Source organism: Ovis canadensis, chromosome 2, assembly GCF_042477335.2.
Source record: "Ovis canadensis isolate MfBH-ARS-UI-01 breed Bighorn chromosome 2, ARS-UI_OviCan_v2, whole genome shotgun sequence".
Taxonomy (NCBI): domain Eukaryota; kingdom Metazoa; phylum Chordata; class Mammalia; order Artiodactyla; family Bovidae; genus Ovis; species Ovis canadensis.
In genome coordinates, this window is record NC_091246.1 from 244,151,676 (window position 1) to 244,172,283 (window position 20,608).

Genomic DNA, 20,608 nt, shown 5'->3' on the forward strand with positions numbered 1-20,608 from the left:
CCTCAATAATATAATTTCTATTCATTTGTAGTTTCAGATATTTCAGGGACGTCCCCTCAGACATACACTTTTCTGTCTTCTGATTACAATTTGTTAAACCATTGAACAGCTACATTATTATGACTGTAAATAGTATTTACAGCTGAGCCATATGTGGTGATTATATTTGTTTTGGGGTAACCAATCCAGGTTGGAGGAGGATAGGGGAAAAGGTAAAACTTAAGAGTACTTGACATGTTTGAACGTAAAAAAGGAGATTCAAAAAAAAAAGAGATTCACACTTCCGATAGACTATGACATTGAACTATTGAACAATATTTATACCAAAAAAGTGAGCATGTGAAAAACAAGGCAATTCCACGAGGAATTTTGAAATGTGCAACAGTTGTAATAGCAAAGGCTTGTGGGGCCTTTACTTTGTGCCTGATACTTTTCTAATCTACATAAAGCACCTACAGAGAGCTTTATAACTGTTACATACAATACATATCAGGGCTTCCCTGATAGCTCAGTTGATAAAGCATCCACCTGCAATGCAGGATACCCCAGCTCAATTCCTGGGTTGGGAAGATCTGATGCAGAAGGGATAGGCTACCCACTCCAGTATTCTTGGGCTTCCCTTGTGGCTCAGCTGATAAAGAATCCACCTGCAATGTGGGAAAACTGGGCTTGATCCCTGGGTTGGGAAGATCCCCTGGAGAAGGGAAAGGCTACCCACTCCAGTATTCTGGCCTGGAGAATCCCATAGACTGTATTGCCTGTGGGGTTGCAAAGAGTCGGAGACTGAGTGACTTCCACTACAATACAAGGAAAAGAAAGGCAGCTAGATCTCCAATTAGTCTCTTGAACTCCCAGGGACATTTTCCTGAGGGACAGCAATTCCAACTTCACAAGGCTGATGTGAGGATGAAATGAGCTCTTATTGTATGCAACGTGCTCAGTACAGTGCCTGGCCCATTTAAGTCTCAACCCACAAGAGTTGTTTTTAAGGAGAGAGTACTTTCAATCTGCTGTATGTCAAAAGGGAAAGCTTCAATAAATCTAATGGACTTTTCTGGGGGGCAGGGGAGGGAAGAGCAGACACACTCTGCCTCTTTACAATGAAAATATTAAAGTCGAAAGTTGTGATTTTTTCCCTTCTAAGAAGTCAATTTCTAATCAGGATAGGACCTGCATTGAAACTAAAAGTTTGAGGAAAAAACAATCACAGAAAACATTTTAAGTTATTTCATATCATATTCATTTTTCCAAGAATAGCTGACATCAAGAATCCTCCTGGTATTAATAAAACTTCCCTGCTGTACATATATAGATTTCCTATATTAGCATTGTCCACTGTGACTTTCTGCAATTATAGAAATGTTCTATAAATTTTGGTATTTGCATAGCCCCCAAACCATAGGCACTAGCTGCTTTTGACTACTGAGGACTTGCAATGTGGCTAGTAAAATTGAGGAAGTTCATTTTACACTTTTACAAATTTAAATTAAATCTAAATAGCCACAAGTAGCTACTGACCACCATACTGGACAGGTCAGCTTTATGTGATTTGGTTGCTCAAATGCCTGTGAAAATCTACATCATTATGCATAAGTTGTTACTGTGCAATTAATCATTTTTATTCAGTTACACTAGCTTTTGAAATGATACATCATTAAACTTAGTGTATTTCTAGAGATGTATTGTACTCAAAAATCTTGGTTTCAAATTAGGATATTAAAAAGATCCATTCCATGTCTCACATACTGTACAATATAATTTTGTAAAAATCCAGTGATTCTTGAAACATAAATATCTAACAAAAACCAATCGACTCATTTTGATTTGTCTAGAACAGACATTGTTCCATACAAAAAACAAAAACAAAACAACAAATAACAAAAAATGAACAGCTGGCACATACCAGGACTTCTTGACATCACTGAAGTCCTAGTCTTCCCCAGGTCTACAGGCATGGGGTCATTCTGCCCTTCCCAACACAGCAGGTGCTCCCTTAAAAAAGCAGGGAGTGTGTAGAAAATAAGTGGCCTGTTTTATAAAACTCTAAATTTATTCAAAGTATTAAAAGACTTCACTCTCCCCTCCAAAATACTTTACATTAAAAAAAAAAGAAAATCAAAACCCTTTCCTGTTTTTTCAGCCACTGTACAAGCTGCTGTTTCCCTTTCTGGGGACCAGACTCTACTCCTCCAACCCTCTTCCCCTCCCTCCTTTCACTCTCAATATTGCTGTTTGTTTATAAAGCCCTCCTTTCCCTCTCCCCGCAAGTCCTGCCCTGCAGGCACAGCTGCCTTTCCAGATTTCAGGCCCTTGGCTGCAGGTGAGGCAGGATGAATGGGGGAGACTACAGACAAGGCCTGAAGGACAGAATGCTTTGTGCTTCTGGGAGAAAGGCGGATTAGCTTTTTTCTTGATCAAGCGGAGGAGCCCTGTTTTTCTTCTTGCCCCATGGGCACCTGTTCAGGGCCAAATATTTGGCCTGGGGTTGCCCACGGCTGGGTAGCCCTGCCCCTTCTCCAGTTTCCCCCAGGCATAAGTCCATGACAGCTGGGTCTGACGACTGTACCATGTGTCCGCCTGTGGGTTGTGAAGGACGGGAAGAGTGGCACAGGACTAGAGCGGGGCTTGATGGAGCCCGACTTCTCAGCGTATATGGGCACCAAACACGCAGGGGAGGAAGTTTTGGTTTTGGAGAGGCAAAACCAGGGTCAGCCAGTACCACGGGAAGTAGGGATGAGGGGGAAGGTCTGACCGTATGGCTGTGGGATGAGCAATGTTCCTTCTGATAAAAACCCCTCCCCTCTCTTCCATCTATCCCACCCTCATCCTGTAAGTCCCAGGATGATTCCAGAAAAGAAGGGGACACAAAAGGGAGAAGGGTTCTGTTCTGCTGATGAGGAAAAGGCAGGAGGTGACAGAGTGCTCGGGGCTGGGAGAGGCCTGCTGGAACACGTAGTCATCACGGCTTCCCTGTTCCAAGAGGGAGGTTGTGGGGGCCAGGAACCAGGCCCTCAGAGGCTTCACCAGCTCTGTTCCTTGTCCTTGACTAGTAAGACTGTGTGCTGGCCCCCGCTGGACACAGTTAAGACCACACGGTTCTCCAGCTGTTTGCCTGTCATCTCCACGGGGCTCCAGGCGTCTTCGTCCTGTCCCGTGCCCAGTTGGTAGTTGGTGCCCATGCCCCAGGCAAAAACACGACCTACAGGGGAGAGAAACAAGGGAGATCCTGTCTCGAGGATCCCCAGCCCCAGCTTTCTGCAGGGCGAGAAGCCTGGCACATGGGGGTACCTTCTGGGGTTGGCCTGAGGCAGCCTGGCAATGTCCCAGCCTCCGGGGAGTTCAGAGAAGCTAGGAGGAGGCAAGGAGATGATGGACAAAAAAGAGCTTTGTCAACCAGAGACCGCAGCCCTTATGCATTGACAAAGACTTCTGCCTGCTCCCAGGCAGAGCTTTCAAGGCCTGACAATGACTGGTGGGTCATTCCCCAAACCCCTACATCACCTCCATTCCCTGAACCACCTGCCTTTGAGACTATTCTGGATGTTCTCCTTTTCTTACCATCAAGGACTAAACCTTCAAGGTGCAGTACACCCCACTTCCTCAGGAACTCTTTCCAGACAGTCCCGGATCAAGCACCTCTGCCAGCCTGCTTTCTCAAGGCCTCCAAGTCTGCTCCCTCAGGCTTTGGCGACCACTTGTCCACACCATCCTCTGCTGTGCCTGCCAGGACCCCAACTACTGAGCTTTCTTTCTCCTGATGATATTTTAAGTACAACTCCCTGGGAAGCCGGCAGTTACTAGTTTGCATAAAAAAGGGTCACCGAGGTATAAATGTAAAGGCATGCCTGTGTTAGGAGTCCTGGAGACCAGGGTTTCAGTCCTTCTCCCTGTCCTTCCCTGTGTGTTCAGCTGTATCTGACTCTTCGTGACTCCATGGACTGTGACCGCCAGGCTCCTCTGTCCATGGGATTTTCCAGGCAAGAATACTGGAGTACATTGCCATTTCCTCCTCCAGGGGATCTTCCCAACCCAGGGATCAAACCCACGACTCCTGTATCTCCTGCACTGGCAGGTAGATTCTTTATCACCGGGCCACCTGGGAAGCCTTGCCTATCTGGGCCTCAGTAATTGATATATCCCCTTGGCTCAAACACATTAAAATAATTTTAATAATGTGTTTACCCACTTTATGTCATCGAAGCCAGAACTTCTAACAATCAGGACAAAAATAACGTCATCACAAATACTGCTCTCCACATCTCAGTTCCACAGAATGGTGGGCAACAGAACCTGCTAGGCACTCTGGTAAGAATCATGACCCCCAGACCCCAACCAGACCGACTGTGGGCAGTCCCACTCACCATCCTTGGTCACAGCATACCCTACAGAGGCACCACAAGCCACTGAGGAGACCGTGGGCAGCCTGGAAATCAGGGTGGGTACGCTCTTCTCCTCAGCACCTTCCCCAAGGCCCAGCCGCCCATACTCAGCCCGGCCCAGGCTGTATGCTTTTCCTGTGGGAGGAAGGAGAAGACGAAGAATAGCAGGCCCCCACTGAACTCCCAGGTGCTGGCAGGTGGGGTGATCCTCATGGACCCACGGTTAGCCCAATCCATGGAGCAGGCCCAGGTTTCAAGCACTGTTGTTTACAGAGTAGGGCCAGGCCTGTGTCCAGGGAACACTCCACCCCCGCCCCAGAGATAGGTCTAGACCCCCTACCTTCTGAATCCATGCAGACTGTGTGGTGCTGGCCCCCAGAGAAGCCTACCCAGGACTTGGTGGAGTTCTTGAAGGATGTTAGGTTCTGAGGTATAAAACAGGATTCTGTGCCTTGGGTTCCTGGGAGGGGCGGGGGGAAGGTCAGGATGAGGCTGTCAGGGGTGACACCGTCCAAGGAATTGCCTTCTTCATCCCTTCCCTCATCATATCCACTCATCACAACTACAGAAAGCCGCAGTGCAGCAACGAAGACTCAGCACAACCAAAAATAAATAAATAAATATTCAAAACAACAACAACTGAGGCTCTGAGAGGTTAGGTGAGCCCCGTACGGAGGGGGCACAATGAATGAGTGGTGGAGGCAGGACTGCAACCCAAGTCGCTCTGGGCTACGCTGGATGATGGGCTTGGGGCTCACCAAGTTGATGGTAGTTGGAGAGGCCGAAGCCATATACATGGCCCTCGGAGGAGATGGCGAAGGTGAAGTAGGCACCGCAGAAGGCATCCTGGAATCTGACATGACCCCGGCTTCCCCTGGATTTCAGCATCACACACTTGGGGACCAGGAGTCGTTCTGCAGGCAGAGAGAAGGTCAGGGCCAGCGGCACACACACGGCCTCTCCTCTCTGCCCCACTGTGTCTCCTTTACTGCTGAAGCCCTCACAGGGAGCCTACGCAGGGACTCTTTTCCGTAGAATACAGAAGAGGAGACTGAGGCGAACAGAGGCCAGGTGCCTCACTCAGACCCCCAAGCCACAGAGGCAGCATTTATATGGAACTTGCTGTGTGTCAGACAGCCTTCTATATGAACTCTGTTCACTTCACAACAACCCAGTGAGGCAGGTAGTTTAGAGATGAGGAAACTGTCTGGGGGCCCATGGCCAGGAAGGGGTAGAGCCAAGATTCAACTCTGAGGTAGTCTGGGGATTCCTTAACTATCACTGCAGGTCCACCCGATGCAAGCCTGAACACAAGAGAATCCCTTCTGCCTTTGACCTTCAGCAGGGGGTGGCTTGCCAACTTGTCCCACCACAGGAACCTAAGCTACCTACTGTCAGGGAAATTAAAATGGAGGTAGTCTTGTTCAGGCTTCAGAAGCAGGAGAGCAGGCCTCTGACTGACATCTGACCTTGCCTGGACCCTGCTTGGACTACATGCCTACTTGTGAACACACCAACTGTTACCAGTAAGTCAAGTGGCACTTAAGAAAGGGAGTGGGTCTTGGAATTTCTTAAGCCCCTGGAAGTCTAGCCAACGCCCTGAGGTCAGATGAAATCTTATGACACACAGGTGAAACCAACAGCATTTTGTTTGTGTGTGATGAGTGGTTTCTTTTGTTAACAAATCCTTTGAACCTAAACTGAAACTAAATCATCAAAACACCTACCAAGGGGCTTCCCTGGTGGCTCAGTGGTAAAGAATCTGCCTGCCAGTACAGGAAGCTTGGATTCAAAAGATCCCACAGGCTGTAAGCTCATGAGCCACAACTATTGAGCCTGTGGTCTAGAGCCTGGGAGCCACTGAGCCCATGAGCTATGACTACTGAAGCCTGTGTGCCCTAGACCCTGTGCTCTGCAACGAGAGAAGCCACTGTAATGAGAAGCTGGGTACCACGACTAGAGAGTGGCCCCCGCTTGCCACAAGTAGAGAAAAGCCCATGTGGCAATCAAGACCTAGCACAGACAAAAATAAATTAAAAACAAACACCTACCAAGGCCCTGACGGCCACCACGATTGGCAAATAATTCAGGTACGCGGCCCAGTTGGCCCTGCTCCCCGGAGCCCAAAGTATAGAGGTCGCCATCAACTGTCAGCATCACCAAGTGGTCGTTTCCTGAGGGTGAGAGGAAAGCAGGGGATGCAGGGCTTGTCTGTAAGGCCCAAGGCTGGGCCAGACCCAGAAAAAGGTCCTCCCAACTCCTGCCCAGAGTGAGAACCCAGACTCACCTGAGGCCACCTTCATGACGGGCATACTCAGCTGCACCTGCACGGGCACCATGCTCTTTTTCATGGGTTCCAAGAGCCCGATCACACCATTATTGTCCTGGAAGGGAGGGGCGGGTCAGTTTTCAGCCAGCTCTGCCTGTCTCATACCAGCCAGATCCAGCTTTGTAGGCACCCCCAGAGCTATGTGGTGAAGGGCACTGGTGCCAGGTGAGGATAGAGAGGTGGACAGGAGCCAGGCCACACAGTGAAATACTCATGAGTGAAATCATATGTGCTCTGTGATTTGCATTAAAATATAATAAAGGAGTTGGGGAATGGAAGGAAGTAAAAGTCGAACAAGTTTGGTCATAAGCTGATAATTGTTCAGGCAAGTAAATAAAAGTTCAAAATAGCATTCTGATTACTCTTACATGTTTGAAATTCTCCATCAAAAAGTGTTAAAAGAGCTCCAATGAGGAAATATCAGATTCCTTTATTTCTGACATTTCAAAATAAACTGAATAACAAAGTGCCAAAACAATTTTAATGCTGAATCTGCTGTTTAAACCACACTCTCCAGTCTTGAAAATTCTGAGATATGCCTCGGAGAAGTGTGGAAGGAGACTGGGATGGGGAGGGGGGAGGTTAAAAGGGAGGAGATGGGTCAGCAGGCTTCTTGGCTCAGCCGAGACCAAAGGTATCCCTGAGCCACTCCTTTTCCATGACACACAAAATCATAACATCAGATTCACAGGGGCAGTCAGTAGTGTGCACAGGCCTGATGAAGAACCAGAAATCTGGGTCTGGGTCCAAGCTCTTCCCAGGGTCTCAATCTCTCCACAAGTACAACATGGGCATGGAGATGGGGCCCCACCAGCTGTACTTAATTCTGCTCACAGCTCCACAGCCATCCTCCAGACCCAGTCTTACCCGGAAGGAGCCCCAGAGGAAGACACGGCCATCCTCGGTGAGGGCTGCTGTGTGACTGTCTCCTGCTGACACCTGTACCACCTTCTCTTGCAGGTCCACTTTCCCAGGGACCATCTCTGAGCCCTCCACTGATGTATCCCTTCCCAGAGCACCCTCGTCATTGCAGCCGAAGGAGTAGACCTGTGCAGAGGATGCCCCCCGTTAGTGCGAGGTCTGTCCTCTCAGTATGTTCTAGTCTAGGCCACTCCCTGCTTATCTAGCCAGCTTCATCTCTACAGGGTAATGCATATGGTTCAGAGCTCCTTCCGCAAGGACCCCAGTCCCAGGTCCTGTCCCATCTGGTGCCACCCTGACCTACCTGGCCACTTTTGCTTAGGCACACAGTGTGCATGCCCCCAGCCTCAGCCTGCACGATGTCTTCTGGAATGGACACTAGGGCCGGCTTCTTCCTCTCCATCACATTCTCGCCCAGCCCCAGCTGGCCCACGTCGCCCTGGCCCAGTGTCAGCACCATACCTGGTTCTGTGCCATGGGACCTATGGGAGACTGAGGGGTAAAGAAGATAGCCCCTGAGCGTGCAGGATGACAAGAGAGAGGAGAGGTCGCTGCGCAGGCTGTGGGATAACACAGACCTGGGTTCAAATCCGCGCCCAGCCACAAAACATTAGTCAGACCTCTCCAAGCCTAAACATCATCATCTGTGAAACGAGGGTAAGAGAAGTACCTATCTCATACAATGTTTGTGAAGATTAAAAACTGAGCACATTAGGGACTTCCCTGGTGGTCCAGTGGTTAAGACTTTGCCTTCCAATAGAGGGGTGTGTAGGTTCAATCCCTGGAGGGGGAACTAAGATCCAACGTGCCTCATACCCAAAAATCCAAAACACAAAACAAGCAATGCTGAAACTAATTCAATGAAGACTTTAAAATATGACTCACATGAAAAGAATTTTAATTTTAAAAACCAAAAAACTCCAGCACATTTAAAAAAAAAATCTGTATTTACTTATTTATTTGGCTATGCTCAGTCCTAGTGCAACACGCAGGCTCCTTAGTTGTGGCCTGTGGGATCTAGTTCCCTGATCAGGAATGGAGCATGCAGTCTTAGCCACTGGACTACCAGGAAAGTGCCCACCTAAGCACATTATTAATGTGAGTGGAAGGAAATGGCAATAATATACTTGATACAGAGAAGAAAATTCAGGTGGGGAGGAGAAATGGGGCACAAGATAGCTTTTCTGATTGGGTGTTCTTGGTCAGGAACCAACTAACAGAGAGGGCATAACAACATCTAACACTGCTTATTCTATGAATGTTAAATTGACTTGCAGCCCCCCACATTATGCTATAGGTCTTCCATTTCAGGCTCCCATTGTATAGAAAAGGAGAACAGAGCCTCAGAGAGTGTCATAAGAGCTAATAACGAGCAAAGTTTGCAGCGAAACCAAATCGAGGAGGCCTACACGGTCAGAGCATAGTCCCTAGTCTCCATCCTCAGGCTGTGACTTAACCACTGGACATGGGCACACTGACCCCCTCTCCACTTCTTCTGGGGAGCAGATACGCAGCCGAAGAGGAAAGGGAGGAGTAAGAGACCGCACAGGCATTTGCAAAGAGGTAAGCGCCAATCAGAGTGCTGCGCTAGGCCATCTGCTGGGCAATGGGGGGTGGGGCCGCCAAGGCCCCGGAGAGCCAATGGCATCCAGCCCCTCCCCCCGGGGGTGTGGCCACGGCTGCCAGGACTGCTGCGGCTGCGCAGAGGGCACTCTGGGCAGGCAGCCACCTGGTCGGGCCTTCTGGTCAGGAGGGCACAGCCCGCAGGCACCTTGGCAGGAGCGGGCGCCTGGAACACGGCGGGAGGCAACGGCCCTCACTGCCTGGTTACGAGGGTCTGCAAAAGACAGACACTGTCTGAGTGTGGGTCCACACTCCCCCCACCCTCCCAGACTGGGGGGTGCTCTCCTCCCTGACTCCCTCTAGGGTCCCCGCAGGGAGGAGACCAAACGGCACTTCTCTCAAGTGCTAACCAGGAAACGAGCTCATTTTCCCCATGGCAGCCCGGTGAGGTTGCCCGTTTTATGAACGGGGTAGTCTAAGTTCAGTGAGGTTAGCGATCTGCCACAGCTATACAGCTAGAAAGTGGCAGAGCGAGGATGTGAACCAGTCTGGAGGTCAATGGTCTTAACTAGGCATTACTGCCTAGGGCAAAGCCGTAGGGTCTAGTTTTTCACCTGTATCTGAGGGCTTTTAAGCAAGTCTCTGCCCCTTTATCATTCCCAGAGGGTGGGAATCAGTGAGCTACAGGAGACCCTCCAGCTGGGTGGAGTTCCTGGGCTTCCTGGCCCCTTGGCTTCAAATCTCAGGGAGGAAGGAGCCTGGTACCAGATTCTGGGGATGCCAAGAGGCCATCCATACTGAGGGCCAACTTACCTTTCACCTTCTTGCTTTTGGGGAGGGCATCTTCTGGGGGAGACCTTCTCTTAGCTACACGCTTGGGTGGCATCTTCCTGTCCTGAAAAACCCAGGCAAAGACTCCATGTCAGAAATGGCTCTATTCAGGCAATATTTATCAAAAACCCTAAAAAAAGTGAAAAGAAATGCCTAGCAATTCCACTTCTCGGAATTTACCTGAGAAGAACCAAATAATAAATAAACCCAAAGATTAAGTTCCACTAATATTCTCTACTGTATTCTTCGTAACATTAAAAAAACAAAAACAACAAAAAATGGAGCAACCCATGTACTTAGGAGTAGGGGATTGGCTAAATAATACGTGGCATACTGATAATAAAACAGTACGAAGCCATTAAAAGTGATGTTTTCAGAGATTTATTTACTGAATCATTGCCAAGTAACATAAGCAGATTGAAAAACAGGCCATCATCCTACTTGTGGAAAAGAAAAAGCATACATATATAAAAATATGTGGAAGGAAATACATTCAATATTAATAATGGTAACCTCCGGCAAATGTGATTATGGACAAATTTTACTTCTTTACATCTTAATCTAAGATACAAACAGCATGACATGTATTTTTAAATTTTATTATTAAAAAATTAATGTAAAGTAATTAACCTCCAATTAAAATAAATAAATTTATATTTAAAAATTAAAAATAATTAAAACACTGAAGAACATTCAATGAACATCACAACTACTCCCAACCCCAACATAACCATAGTAACTCTGGTGATACATTACTGTTATAATCAGACCACACAAACACACATTCACAGTTATTTTCATTAAATAAAACCAAACCACACCATTTTCTCAACCACAGTCCAGTCGTTAGGAATCTACCTACCAATGCAGGGGACACAGGTTCGATCCCTGGTCCGGGAAGACTCCACATGCTGTGAGGCAACTAAGCCATGCGCCACAACTACTCTGCCTGTATGCCCTACAGCCCACACTCACAACGAGAAGCCACTGCAGTAAGCCCATGCAGCGCAACAGCGTAGCCCAGACTCACTGCAACTAGAGAAAGCCTGTAAGCAGTAATGAAAACCCAGCATAGCCAAAATTTAAATAAATTAAAAAAACAAAACCATTTTGTGCCCTTTGATCCAAAATGCCACCACTCCTAGGAGGAACCTGGCTTTCCTTTAAACCCATCCAACAAGAGATAAACACTGTATATACACTCATACTAACAGAAACACCCGGTATTACAAAGCGGGAAAGGAAATCACCTCTGGGTGACATGAAGGGTTGTGGCAGCTCGCACGATCCAGGGCAGCTGAGCCGTCAGTGCTGACTGCCTCCTTACTTCAACTAACTGCTGTTGCCTTCTCAAGGCCACTGAGAACAGACACTCTGCCCTAGTGTCTCAATTTCAACCCAGCCCAAATTGGGTCAAAAGCCCTTTTTCCTCCACATAAGCAGTTTCTGAAATAAACCTTTATTGAGCCCTGGTTTTTAAGGTTATGAAAGACGGCTGTCTAAGCCTTAAGGCTCCCAAACTCTGTGATCCCTCTGGAATAGAGAGCAGGGCCCAGGCAATTTGCAGCTATCCAGATGCAAAAGCAGTAGAGCAAGTAGTGGTTAAGAGGAGCCAGGCTATGTACTCAGCTACTTTCTGGCTGTTTGACCTTGGACAAAGTTACTTAGTCTCTTCACCATTCAGTTTCCTCCTCAGTAAAATGGGGATAGTAATTACTCAAAATCGCTATGGATGGTGAGTGCTGCCATGAAATAAAAGATCCTGATGCTGAGAAAGATTGAAAGTAAAAGGAGAAGGGGGTGGCAGAGGATGAGATGGTTAGATAGCATCACTGACTCAGTTCAATTCAGTCGCTCAGCTGTGTCCAACTCTTTACAACCCCATGGACTGCAGCACGCCAGGCTTCCCTGTCTATCACCAACTCCTGGAGCTTACTCAAACTCACGTCCATCAAGTCAGTGATGCCATCCAACCAACCATCTCACCCTCTGTCATCCCCTTCTCCTCCCGCATACAATCTTTCCCAGTGTACAGTCTTTCCCAGCACCAGGGTCTTTTCAAATGAGTCAGCTCTTCACATCAGGTGGCCAAAGTATTAAGAGTTTCAGCTTTAACATCAGTCCTCCCAATGAATATTCAAGACTGATTTCCTTTAGGATGGACTGGCTGGATCTCCTTGCAGTCTAAGGGACTCTCAAGAGTCATCTCCAACACCACAGTTCAAAAGTATCAACTCTTCGGCGATCAGCTTTCTTTACAGTCCAACTCTCAATCCATATGTGACTACTGGAAAAACCATAGCCTTGACTAGACGGACCTTTGTTGGCAAAGTAATGTCTCTGCTTTTTAATATGCTGTCTAGGTTGGTCATAACTTTTCTTCCAAGGAGTGTCTTTTAATTTCATGGCTGCAGTCACCATCTGCAATGATTTTGGAGCCCCCAAAAATAAAGTCTGCCACTGTTTCCACATCTATTTGCCATGAAGTGATGGGACCAAATGCCATGATCTTAGTTTTTCTGAATGTTGAGCTTTAAGCCAACTTTTTCACTCTCCTCTTTCACTTTCATCAAGAGGTTCTTTAGTTCTTCTTCGCTTTCTGCCATAAGGGTGGTGTCACTGACTCAAAGGACATGAATTTCAGCAAAGTCCAAGAGATAGTGGAGGACAGAGGAGCCTGGCGTGCTGCAGTCCATGGGGCTGCAAAGAGACATGACTGAGCAACTGAACAACAATAGTATCTACACATTGTTATGACTATGACTAAATGAGCTAATACTGTAAAAGTAATTACAGGGTGGTTTGATCTCTAGGTCAGGAAGATCACCTGGAGGACAGCGTGGCAACCCACTCCAGTATTCTGGCCTGGAGAATCCCATGGACAGAGGAGCCTGGCGGGCTACAGTCCATAGGGTCGCAAAGAGTCAGACATGACTGAAGCGACTTAGCATGCACACATACAATTACACGGTAGGGTAAGGGCTCAATAAATCAATGCTGGTGTTTAAACATCTAGGGTCTGTTCCAGGTAATGCTTAGGCACAGCTAATCTAATCTAACCACCTTTTCTCCATTTTATAGAAAAGGGATAGAGAGTTTAACTAAGGCTATAAATGGCAAGAGAATTCTAAGAACCCTTCTCTGGAGCCTCTCTAGCTCCCTGTTCCGAGGTATATGTACATGAGGTCAACGGCCTGGAACCTCCAGGCACATTTCTGCTGGCTGACCTGGGGGAGGAGAACAAAGTGCCGAAGACAAGGAAGCAGCCAAAGGCCTAGAATGCCCCACGGCTGTGTGGGCAGAGCCTCTGCAGGCTGAGCTTCTACAGGCTGAGACTGGCCCAGTTTTGACTTTGTTGAGGTGGCAGTTCTATGTTTCACCCAACTTTTATTCTCCCAGGGTGGCACTCCTCCCCTCCAACCAGCCTCTTTGAGACCCCTCTTCCCTCACTAGAAATGCGCCTTCACTGGGATCAGTTCAGTTGCGCAGTCGTGTCCAACTCTTTGTGACCCCATGGACTGCAGCATGCCAGGCTTCCCTGTCCATCACCAACTCCCAGAGCTTACTCAAACTCATGTCCATCGAGTCAGTGACACCATCCAACCATCTCATCCTTTGTCATCCCCTTCTCCTGCCCTCAGTCTTTCCTAGCATGAGGGTCTTTTCCAACGAGTCAGTTCTTTGCATCAGGGATAAGAGCTGTGGTTTGCTCAACCCTGCTTGTGCGACCATGTTTGGCCTCTCTGGCTGTTCTAGCCTCTCTGAATTGTGTGTATCCTCATGTAAAGCGATGTAATGACCACTTCGAGGGCCGCTGTCCAGACGGAATGAAATGTCTGTGAAGGGTTTTGCAGTGCCAAGCACATGGTACGTAGCAGCATGGACTCAATCCTTCCATGAATGCTTATTACCACTGCTTGGCTCTGGACCAGGGGTAGCAAGGAAAAAGGCAACTAACCTTCTCCCTGCTCTCATGGAGCTTACAGACAGAAATACATACACAGGCAGAGAGAGTATTATTACAGATAGTGTGGTGTGATGAATAGGCAAGGTGATACAGTAGGAATATTCTAGGGACACAACAATGTAAATGTATTTAATGCCACTGAACCATGTACAGTTAAAAAAGGCTACAATGGTAAATTTTGTTATGTATAGTTTATCACACACACAAAAAAAGAGAGAGTAACTGGGATAGGGGAGGAGATATAGGTCAGATAGGTGACATCTGGGCTAAGACTTGAAATACTACGCAGAGAAAGCCAGCAGGGGAAGGCCTGGACAAAAGCATGTGACGTGCTCAGGAACCTGGGGAGGCCAGCAGGGCTGCAGCTGGACAGTGATGGATCAGAGGCACATGGGGAGCAGGGGCCGGGTCGTACAAGGCCTAGTAGGGAAAACAGACAAGCCTTAAGAAGACTATCTCATTAACGATTGTTCTGGAAGGGAATGGAAGAGGAGGCAATTGCAAGCATCCAAATGAGAGAAGCTGGTGACATGATTTGGTCTGAGGCAACAAAGAAAAATACACAATTTAGGAGACAGGCTTGCTTTGCCAGTGGATTAGATGTAGGGAATGAGGGTGGGGGAGGAACCAGATTGACTATTTCATCCTAAAAAATCCAGGGGATCCCGGGCAGGGCCCCTTTAATCCCCCTATGAACTTGGTCCAACACAAGGACTCCTAGCCTTTGGCTTAAGTAACTAGGTAGATGGTAGACTTCCACTTACCAAGAAGACTGGGGGACAAACAGGGAGGAGAGACTGAGTGGTTTTTGTCAAGTGTGAAGTGTGCAGGAACCGATCAAGAAGGGGTATTAAGGTGGCAGAGCTGGATGGGTTAAGGAGTGTGGGATACACCAGGGACCCATTCGTTCCAGTAAACAGCTCATAACCCTTGGCCATGTTGGCACTGGTTCACTGGGTCTGGGGCCCTGTCCCGCCAAAGGCATATTTCCCCGTCAGCTCATCAGAATGACCTGCAGCTGTCAGCTCTGCTGGGGAGGGAGACTGAGAAGGAGCTCGGAAAAGTACTCACAACAAGAAGCGGAAAACACAAACAAACAGGAAACAGAATGGTATCAGCACATCGGTGCTGCTATTGGGTTGATCTATGGGAAAGGCCTGGAGTGGAGATCAGAAAAACAAAGGCTATAGGAGGTATTCAGTGTCATGGATCATTAACTCAAAAAAAATGATTCGACCACTCATGATCTTTTCAAAAAGACCTCCAGGGTCTGGTACTGACACAACTTCTGGGTTCATCTTATCTGTCACACCCTCCCTTCTCACACTCTTAGACTGCTCACTCTTCTCTCCATACCAGTGCATCTCCATCCCACACCAGCCCTATCCTACTGCAAGAACTTCTATCCAAAGTCGCCTCCATTGGTACACTACCTCGGATCCCTCTCTCAATCCTAAAGGAATCATCCTCTCCAAGAAATGAGGACAGAGTTTGGATCATAATTATTTAACCAATCTGCTCCTTCAGATGAGTCTCTTTGGGGCACTGGCCACACCTACCTTCTAACAACCTTTAACGTCTCACAACAAGCTGAAGACGGCTCTGTCACTCTTATTTAACAGGTGAGGGAACTGGGGCGCAGAGAAGTAGATTTACTTGCTTAAGTTGGCACAGCCGGAAAGGAGAGCCAGGAATGGAATCCAGGTATATCTGAAAATTAAAAGCAAAAGAACGGTTGGCTAAAGGCGGGTCATGATCCAGGCAGCGATCACGGCAGCCTGGACAGGGCTCCCCAGGATCCCCTGTGAACCTGGCCAAAGGCAAGGAGCAGAGGGTGGGAGCCTGCTGAAAGGGACAAAACGGTGGGTGAGCGCCAAGGGGAGACACGGAAGCAGTGAGGGCCTGGGAGAGTGGGCCGGAAGGGCAACAGATCTGCTGAAGCACGCGTGGAAGGACCACAAGCACAGCTCCAAGCCACGGTGCAGAGCGCACTGGCTTTTAAGTCCAGCCCACCTGAGTCCCCTTTGAACTTGAGAGTCTTCATCTCTCAAAGGGAGGACTCCAGGCACTGCAGTGTCTATGAACCATCCCGGAGGCAATGTGGGGAATGAGAGGGCACCTTCTAAAAGGTGGAGCCCTGCACCCATGACCCACATGCATGTTTTCTACCGCACAAATCAGCCCTTTGGACAGACTTCGTCTCTAACCACTCTAGGTTTTATTTATTTATTTTAATTTCTCTTAGTTCCTTGACCAGGGATTGAACCTGTGTCCTCTACAGTGGAAATGTGGTGTCTTAACCACTGGACCACCAGGGAAGTCCCTGGGTGTGTTTTCTTAAGTAGACATCGAGAGTCTGGGCTGGGTATAGGTCCTAGTCTTTTGTCACCACCCCTCACTCCCCAACAGACAAACACAGCTTCCATCTTCAAGGAGTTCAGTCTGGAAGAAAACTGAGATACAATCTCAATAAGTCAGATACAGAGTCAACTTCCACTAACAGGCTCCTAAGGTGAAGAACTGATGCTTTCCAATTATGGTGCTGAAGAAGACCCTCAAGAGTCCTGTGGACTGCAAGGAAATCAAACCAGTCAATCCTAAAGGAGATCAACCCTGAATATTCATTGGAAGGACTGATGCTAAAGCTGAAGCTCCGATACTTTGGGCACTGATGCAAAGAGCCAGCTCACTGGAAAAGATTCTTGGGAGAGACTGGGAAAGACTGAAGGCAAAAGGAGAGGGGGGCAGCAGGGGATGAGATGGTTAGAGAGCAACACCAACACAATGGAAATGAATGTGAGCAACCTCTGGGAGATGGCAGAGGACAGAGGAGCTTGGCATGCTGCAATCCATGGAGTTACAGAGTCGGACATGACTTAGCGACTGAACAACAACATGTGCCAGTCAATCCTGGAATACTCGCATCCTGCCCTCAGAGGTGTGATCATCCTGGTATTCTCAGGGGAAGGGGGCCCAGGCCACACAGAAGTGGGGTGACAGCCCAGGTCTGCTGACCACGCCCCACCAGGACCAGAGCTTCCCCCATCCCCACGTCTCCCTGGGCCTGTTTTTCCATTTGGTAGACTAGACAGTCTACCAGGGCCCTCGTGTTCCTGCTATGACCCCCTGAGACCTCATCTCTGCAAAGGGAGACAGAGCCCTCTCCAACCACAGCAGCTGTCCCCACCCAGCCACCCCAGTGTCAGGAGGCAAACACTTGCCAGACAGATGCAAGGGCTGAAGAATCTCTTTGTGAGGGAAGGCAGGAGAGAGGCTCTGTTTGTCTGTCAACAAACACTGGGGGAGCAACTCCTTCCTGCCTGATGTCAGGCATTGAGCTGGTAGACCTCACCCAAGAGCTCCTTACCAGGATCCCCCATCAATACAGAGGGGGTGGTGGTGGTTTAAGTCGCTAAGTCGTGTCAGACTCTTGGTGACCCCATGGACTGTAGCCTGCCAGACTCCTCTGTCCATGGGATTTTCCAGGCAAGAATACTGGAGTGGGTTGCCGTTTCCTTCTCCAGGGGATCTTGCCCATCCAGGGATCAAACCTGGGTCTCCTCCATCACAGGCAGATTCTTAACCAACGGAGCTACCAAGGAAGCCCAAAAATACAGAGGGGAGCCTAGGCTTAAGTGCATTCATTTTCCCCAGCAGAATGAGGCTACACCTTACCCCAGGTGTTAGAACCACAGCTTTACAGGATATTAGTAACTCTCTTATCTTCATCTTACAGGTAAGGACAAGGCCCAGGGGGATTAGATGGATGGCCCAGGGGTAGCCAACTAGGCAGTTGCAAAGCTGAACAGGATTCCTGTTCTTGGGATGGCTTCCCAACAAGAGCATGGAGAAATCCTAGTTTACCTTTCCAGACTCCACTCTGATGCCCTTCTTGGGTAAAACTGTCTCTGCCTTCTCCACCCCACCCAGCACTTGCTCTCCAGACCTTTGGAGACCCAGCCCCTGCTCGATCATCTTGCTCTTCCTCTCCTGGTACCCTGTGTGCCAATCAGACTTAAACACCGTGGTACCTCTGATGTCAACACTCACCCACACCTTCCTGCATTTGCACGTGCTGTGTTCCCTGCCTGGATCGCCAGAAACCCTCCACCCTCGGTCAGCCTGAATAACTCCTCTGTTCTTTCAAAACCCTGGCCAAGAGTCACCTCGGCTGGAAAGCCATCACTCATCCTCCTGCCCAGGCTTGGGTGAACATCCGAGATCCCCATCCACACTCCCTACACTCGACTTCTGCTATAGGCACTCAAGTCACACTTGGAGCACCTTGGTTAATATCCGCCAGGAGTAGCGAGCGTCCCGGCTCCATGGGCACACCTTGGGGATCACCCTGGACAGTAATTGTGGCCCCACATGGGCCTCCCCAGGGGAGGCAGGGAGCTCGATCAAGGCCACCCGGGGCCCTTTCACCATTTTCCCCAGCCCTGCACGCGCGGCACGGAGGAGACTGCCAGCGATTAATCTGCTGACAGATGAGTTGATGTGGAGTTCCCGGCACACCTCTCCTACTGGTCAACAGTCGTGGCGGTGCCTGTTGACGCTGAGATTTCACTCCCTACGCAGACCCTCGGCAGCCTACTCTCGAGCTCCTCGAGCCGACCCTTGCCGGGCGGGATTCCCACCCCGCTCCGCAAACCGCACTCTCCAAACCAGTGCTGGACTTTTAAAAATCACTTTCCCGCTCCGGAAATGCTGCACCGCCGGGGCGGCCGCCCCGGTCCGGGAGGCGCGCGGCTCTACGCATCGCGGGCGCCGAGGTCACCGCGGCCGCGCGCAAAACCCCAGCCGGCCGCGCTCGGGCCGTTTGAATCTCCCGCCCCCGCGGGCGGCGCGGGCCGGGCACGCGAGGCGCGGCGGCGGAGGGGCCGCGCGGCCCTCTCTCCGGCGAGGCGGGGCCCGGGCGGGAGGGCTGGCTCCCCGGCGCCCCACGGGGCCGCAGACCCGCGCGCCCGCACCCGCGCCTCCCAGCCGCGCTGGCTTCACGTGGGGCCGGCGCCGCGCCACACGGACGCGCGCGGGCAACCGCCCCGGCCCGTCGCCGCCCGCCGGCGCTCCCGGGCTGTGCCCGCCCCGCGCGCCGCCCTCCGCCCAGACCCTCCGTGCGTGAGTGGCGCGACCTACCTCGCTGCAGGTCTGCCACAAGGAACTCCTCCGCTCGCCCGCCCGGCCGCGAACTGCCCCAGAGCATGCGCTCTGCGGGCCTCCGGCCCCGACCCCGGGCCAGAAAAGAAAACAAAGAGCCCGGCGCCCCCTGGCGGCCGCCCCGGGAGGTGCCGGTGGCGCGACCCGGCTAAGGCGCTCGCCACCAGGCTCTTTCCGCACCGGCCCGGGCTTACAGAACGGGTGTGTGTCTTGAAGGCCCTAAATTGGAACGAGTGGACTGACAACCAGAAAGACTGCTTGAAATCAGGGTTTGCCTGGGGAAAAAATATGGTATGGAAGGGACTGTACGGATAAAAGAGACACTGATCGTCCCTGCTCTCAAGGGGCTTTCCGTCAGAGAAAGATGAGAAGTCAGACTGTCAGCAACTACTCAGGGCTGTGACAAGGGCTGTTGTGACAAGGGTGCGCACAGGGTCATCTAGCTCAGCCGGGACTTAAGGAAGGTTTTCCAGGTTAAGCCCAAGAGGGTAGGGCATCCTAGGAGAAGCATCCTTGCGAGGACAGGGAGCGATAAAAGCCTCTGGTGGGTTGGGGAAACTGCCCAAGTCCGACTGGGGGCACAGGGTGCCGTGGGAGGGACTTAGCGGTTTAGTCTAAGGAGACCGCCTCTATCCTGGGGAAATGGGGAACTCTGGAAGGGATCTGAGCACATGAGTGACAGATTTTTGTTTAGAGAATAGGCTTGGGTGGAGGGGAAACCAAGAGTGAGGCAGGGAGGCCAGATAAGAAAGAAGAGGCTGTGAACTGAGGTTGGGAGCTAGCTAGGTAAGCTAGCTGCCTACCCTTCTCTTGTTAACATGCTCCTTGTTCAGGATGGATTCAGGCAGTTCTTCAGTATTTCAAGTTTCCTGTGGTCACCTTTCAGGCCTTTTCATTGTGTCTGGGGGTCTCCCAGGTCAAAGGAGTGACCTCTGCAGAAGGGTGTTTTCTCCATTTCATGTACTCTTGACTCTGAAAGTCATGCTATCATTCCTGAACTCTAGATGGACACTTTTGATGAGTGTTTGAAGTAAAAGTGTTAGTCGCTCAGTTGTGTCCAACTCTTGGTGACCCCATGAACTGTAGTCCACCAGGCTCCTCTGTCCCTGGGATTTCTCAGGCAAGAATACTGGAGTGGGTTGCCATTTCCTCCTCCAGGGTATCTTCCCAACCCAGGGATTGAACCCAGGTCTCCTACATTGCAGGCAGATGATTTATTTTTTTTTACTATCTGAACCACCAGGGAAGCTCCGGATGAGCCTTTACCAGCTGAATTTCTTCCATACAGAGTCCACCCCAAAGCACGCCCCATTTTCAAGGTTTCTTACCTCCTCAAGTTTACTTCTGCCTCCATCACGGACTCCCCTTTTGGATGATATGCTGTGAAATTCCTCCAAGTTTTAGCCCTGGGATCTCTGTCTCTGCTGTCTTCCTCCAAGATCTTATTCATTCACATAG

At 49.8% G+C, this 20,608-nt stretch overlaps 1 protein-coding gene and 1 non-coding gene across 10 annotated transcripts; both read right to left on the reverse strand.

Annotated features, from left to right (window-relative positions):
- Positions 1-1,664: 1,664 nt before the first annotated feature.
- RCC1 (regulator of chromosome condensation 1) lies at positions 1,665-20,608 on the reverse strand. Of its 9 annotated transcripts, none has more exons than XM_069578849.1 (12): positions 20,479-20,608; positions 15,550-15,700; positions 10,006-10,087; positions 9,401-9,466; positions 7,934-8,121; positions 7,576-7,755; positions 6,667-6,763; positions 6,431-6,553; positions 5,138-5,293; positions 4,720-4,839; positions 4,362-4,514; positions 1,665-3,199 (listed from the first exon to the last, which is right to left on the reverse strand). In XM_069578849.1, exons 3-12 carry the CDS (start codon positions 10,076-10,078, stop codon positions 3,021-3,023), a joined length of 1,335 nt encoding a protein of 444 aa, XP_069434950.1. In that variant the 5' UTR covers positions 10,079-10,087; positions 15,550-15,700; positions 20,479-20,608; the 3' UTR covers positions 1,665-3,020. The 9 variants fall into 9 exon arrangements, with proteins under 9 accessions (XP_069434950.1, XP_069434947.1, XP_069434948.1 ...); XM_069578846.1 differs by lacking the exon at positions 20,479-20,608 and adding an exon at positions 19,130-19,251 and having other exon boundaries at positions 9,359-9,466; XM_069578847.1 differs by lacking the exon at positions 20,479-20,608 and adding an exon at positions 19,130-19,224.
- Positions 16,236-16,308, reverse strand: TRNAG-UCC (transfer RNA glycine (anticodon UCC)). Its single transcript has one exon. It is a non-coding gene; the product is annotated as a tRNA-Gly (tRNA).

What these genes read in the sequence shown, in the direction of transcription:
- RCC1 (XM_069578846.1), bottom strand. Translation starts at nt 10,078, where the DNA reads ATGCCACCCAAGCGTGTAGCTAAGAGAAGGTCTCCCCCAGAAGATGCC. An exon ending in TGACCAGAAGGCCCGACCAG is followed by an intron (nt 8,122 to 9,358) that starts GTGGCTGCCTGC and finishes TTTACCCCTCAG; the next exon opens with TCTCCCATAGGTCCCATGGC. An exon ending in CTCCAACTACCATCAACTTG is followed by an intron (nt 4,840 to 5,137) that starts GTGAGCCCCAAG and finishes CGCCCCTCCCAG; the next exon opens with GAACCCAAGGCACAGAATCC.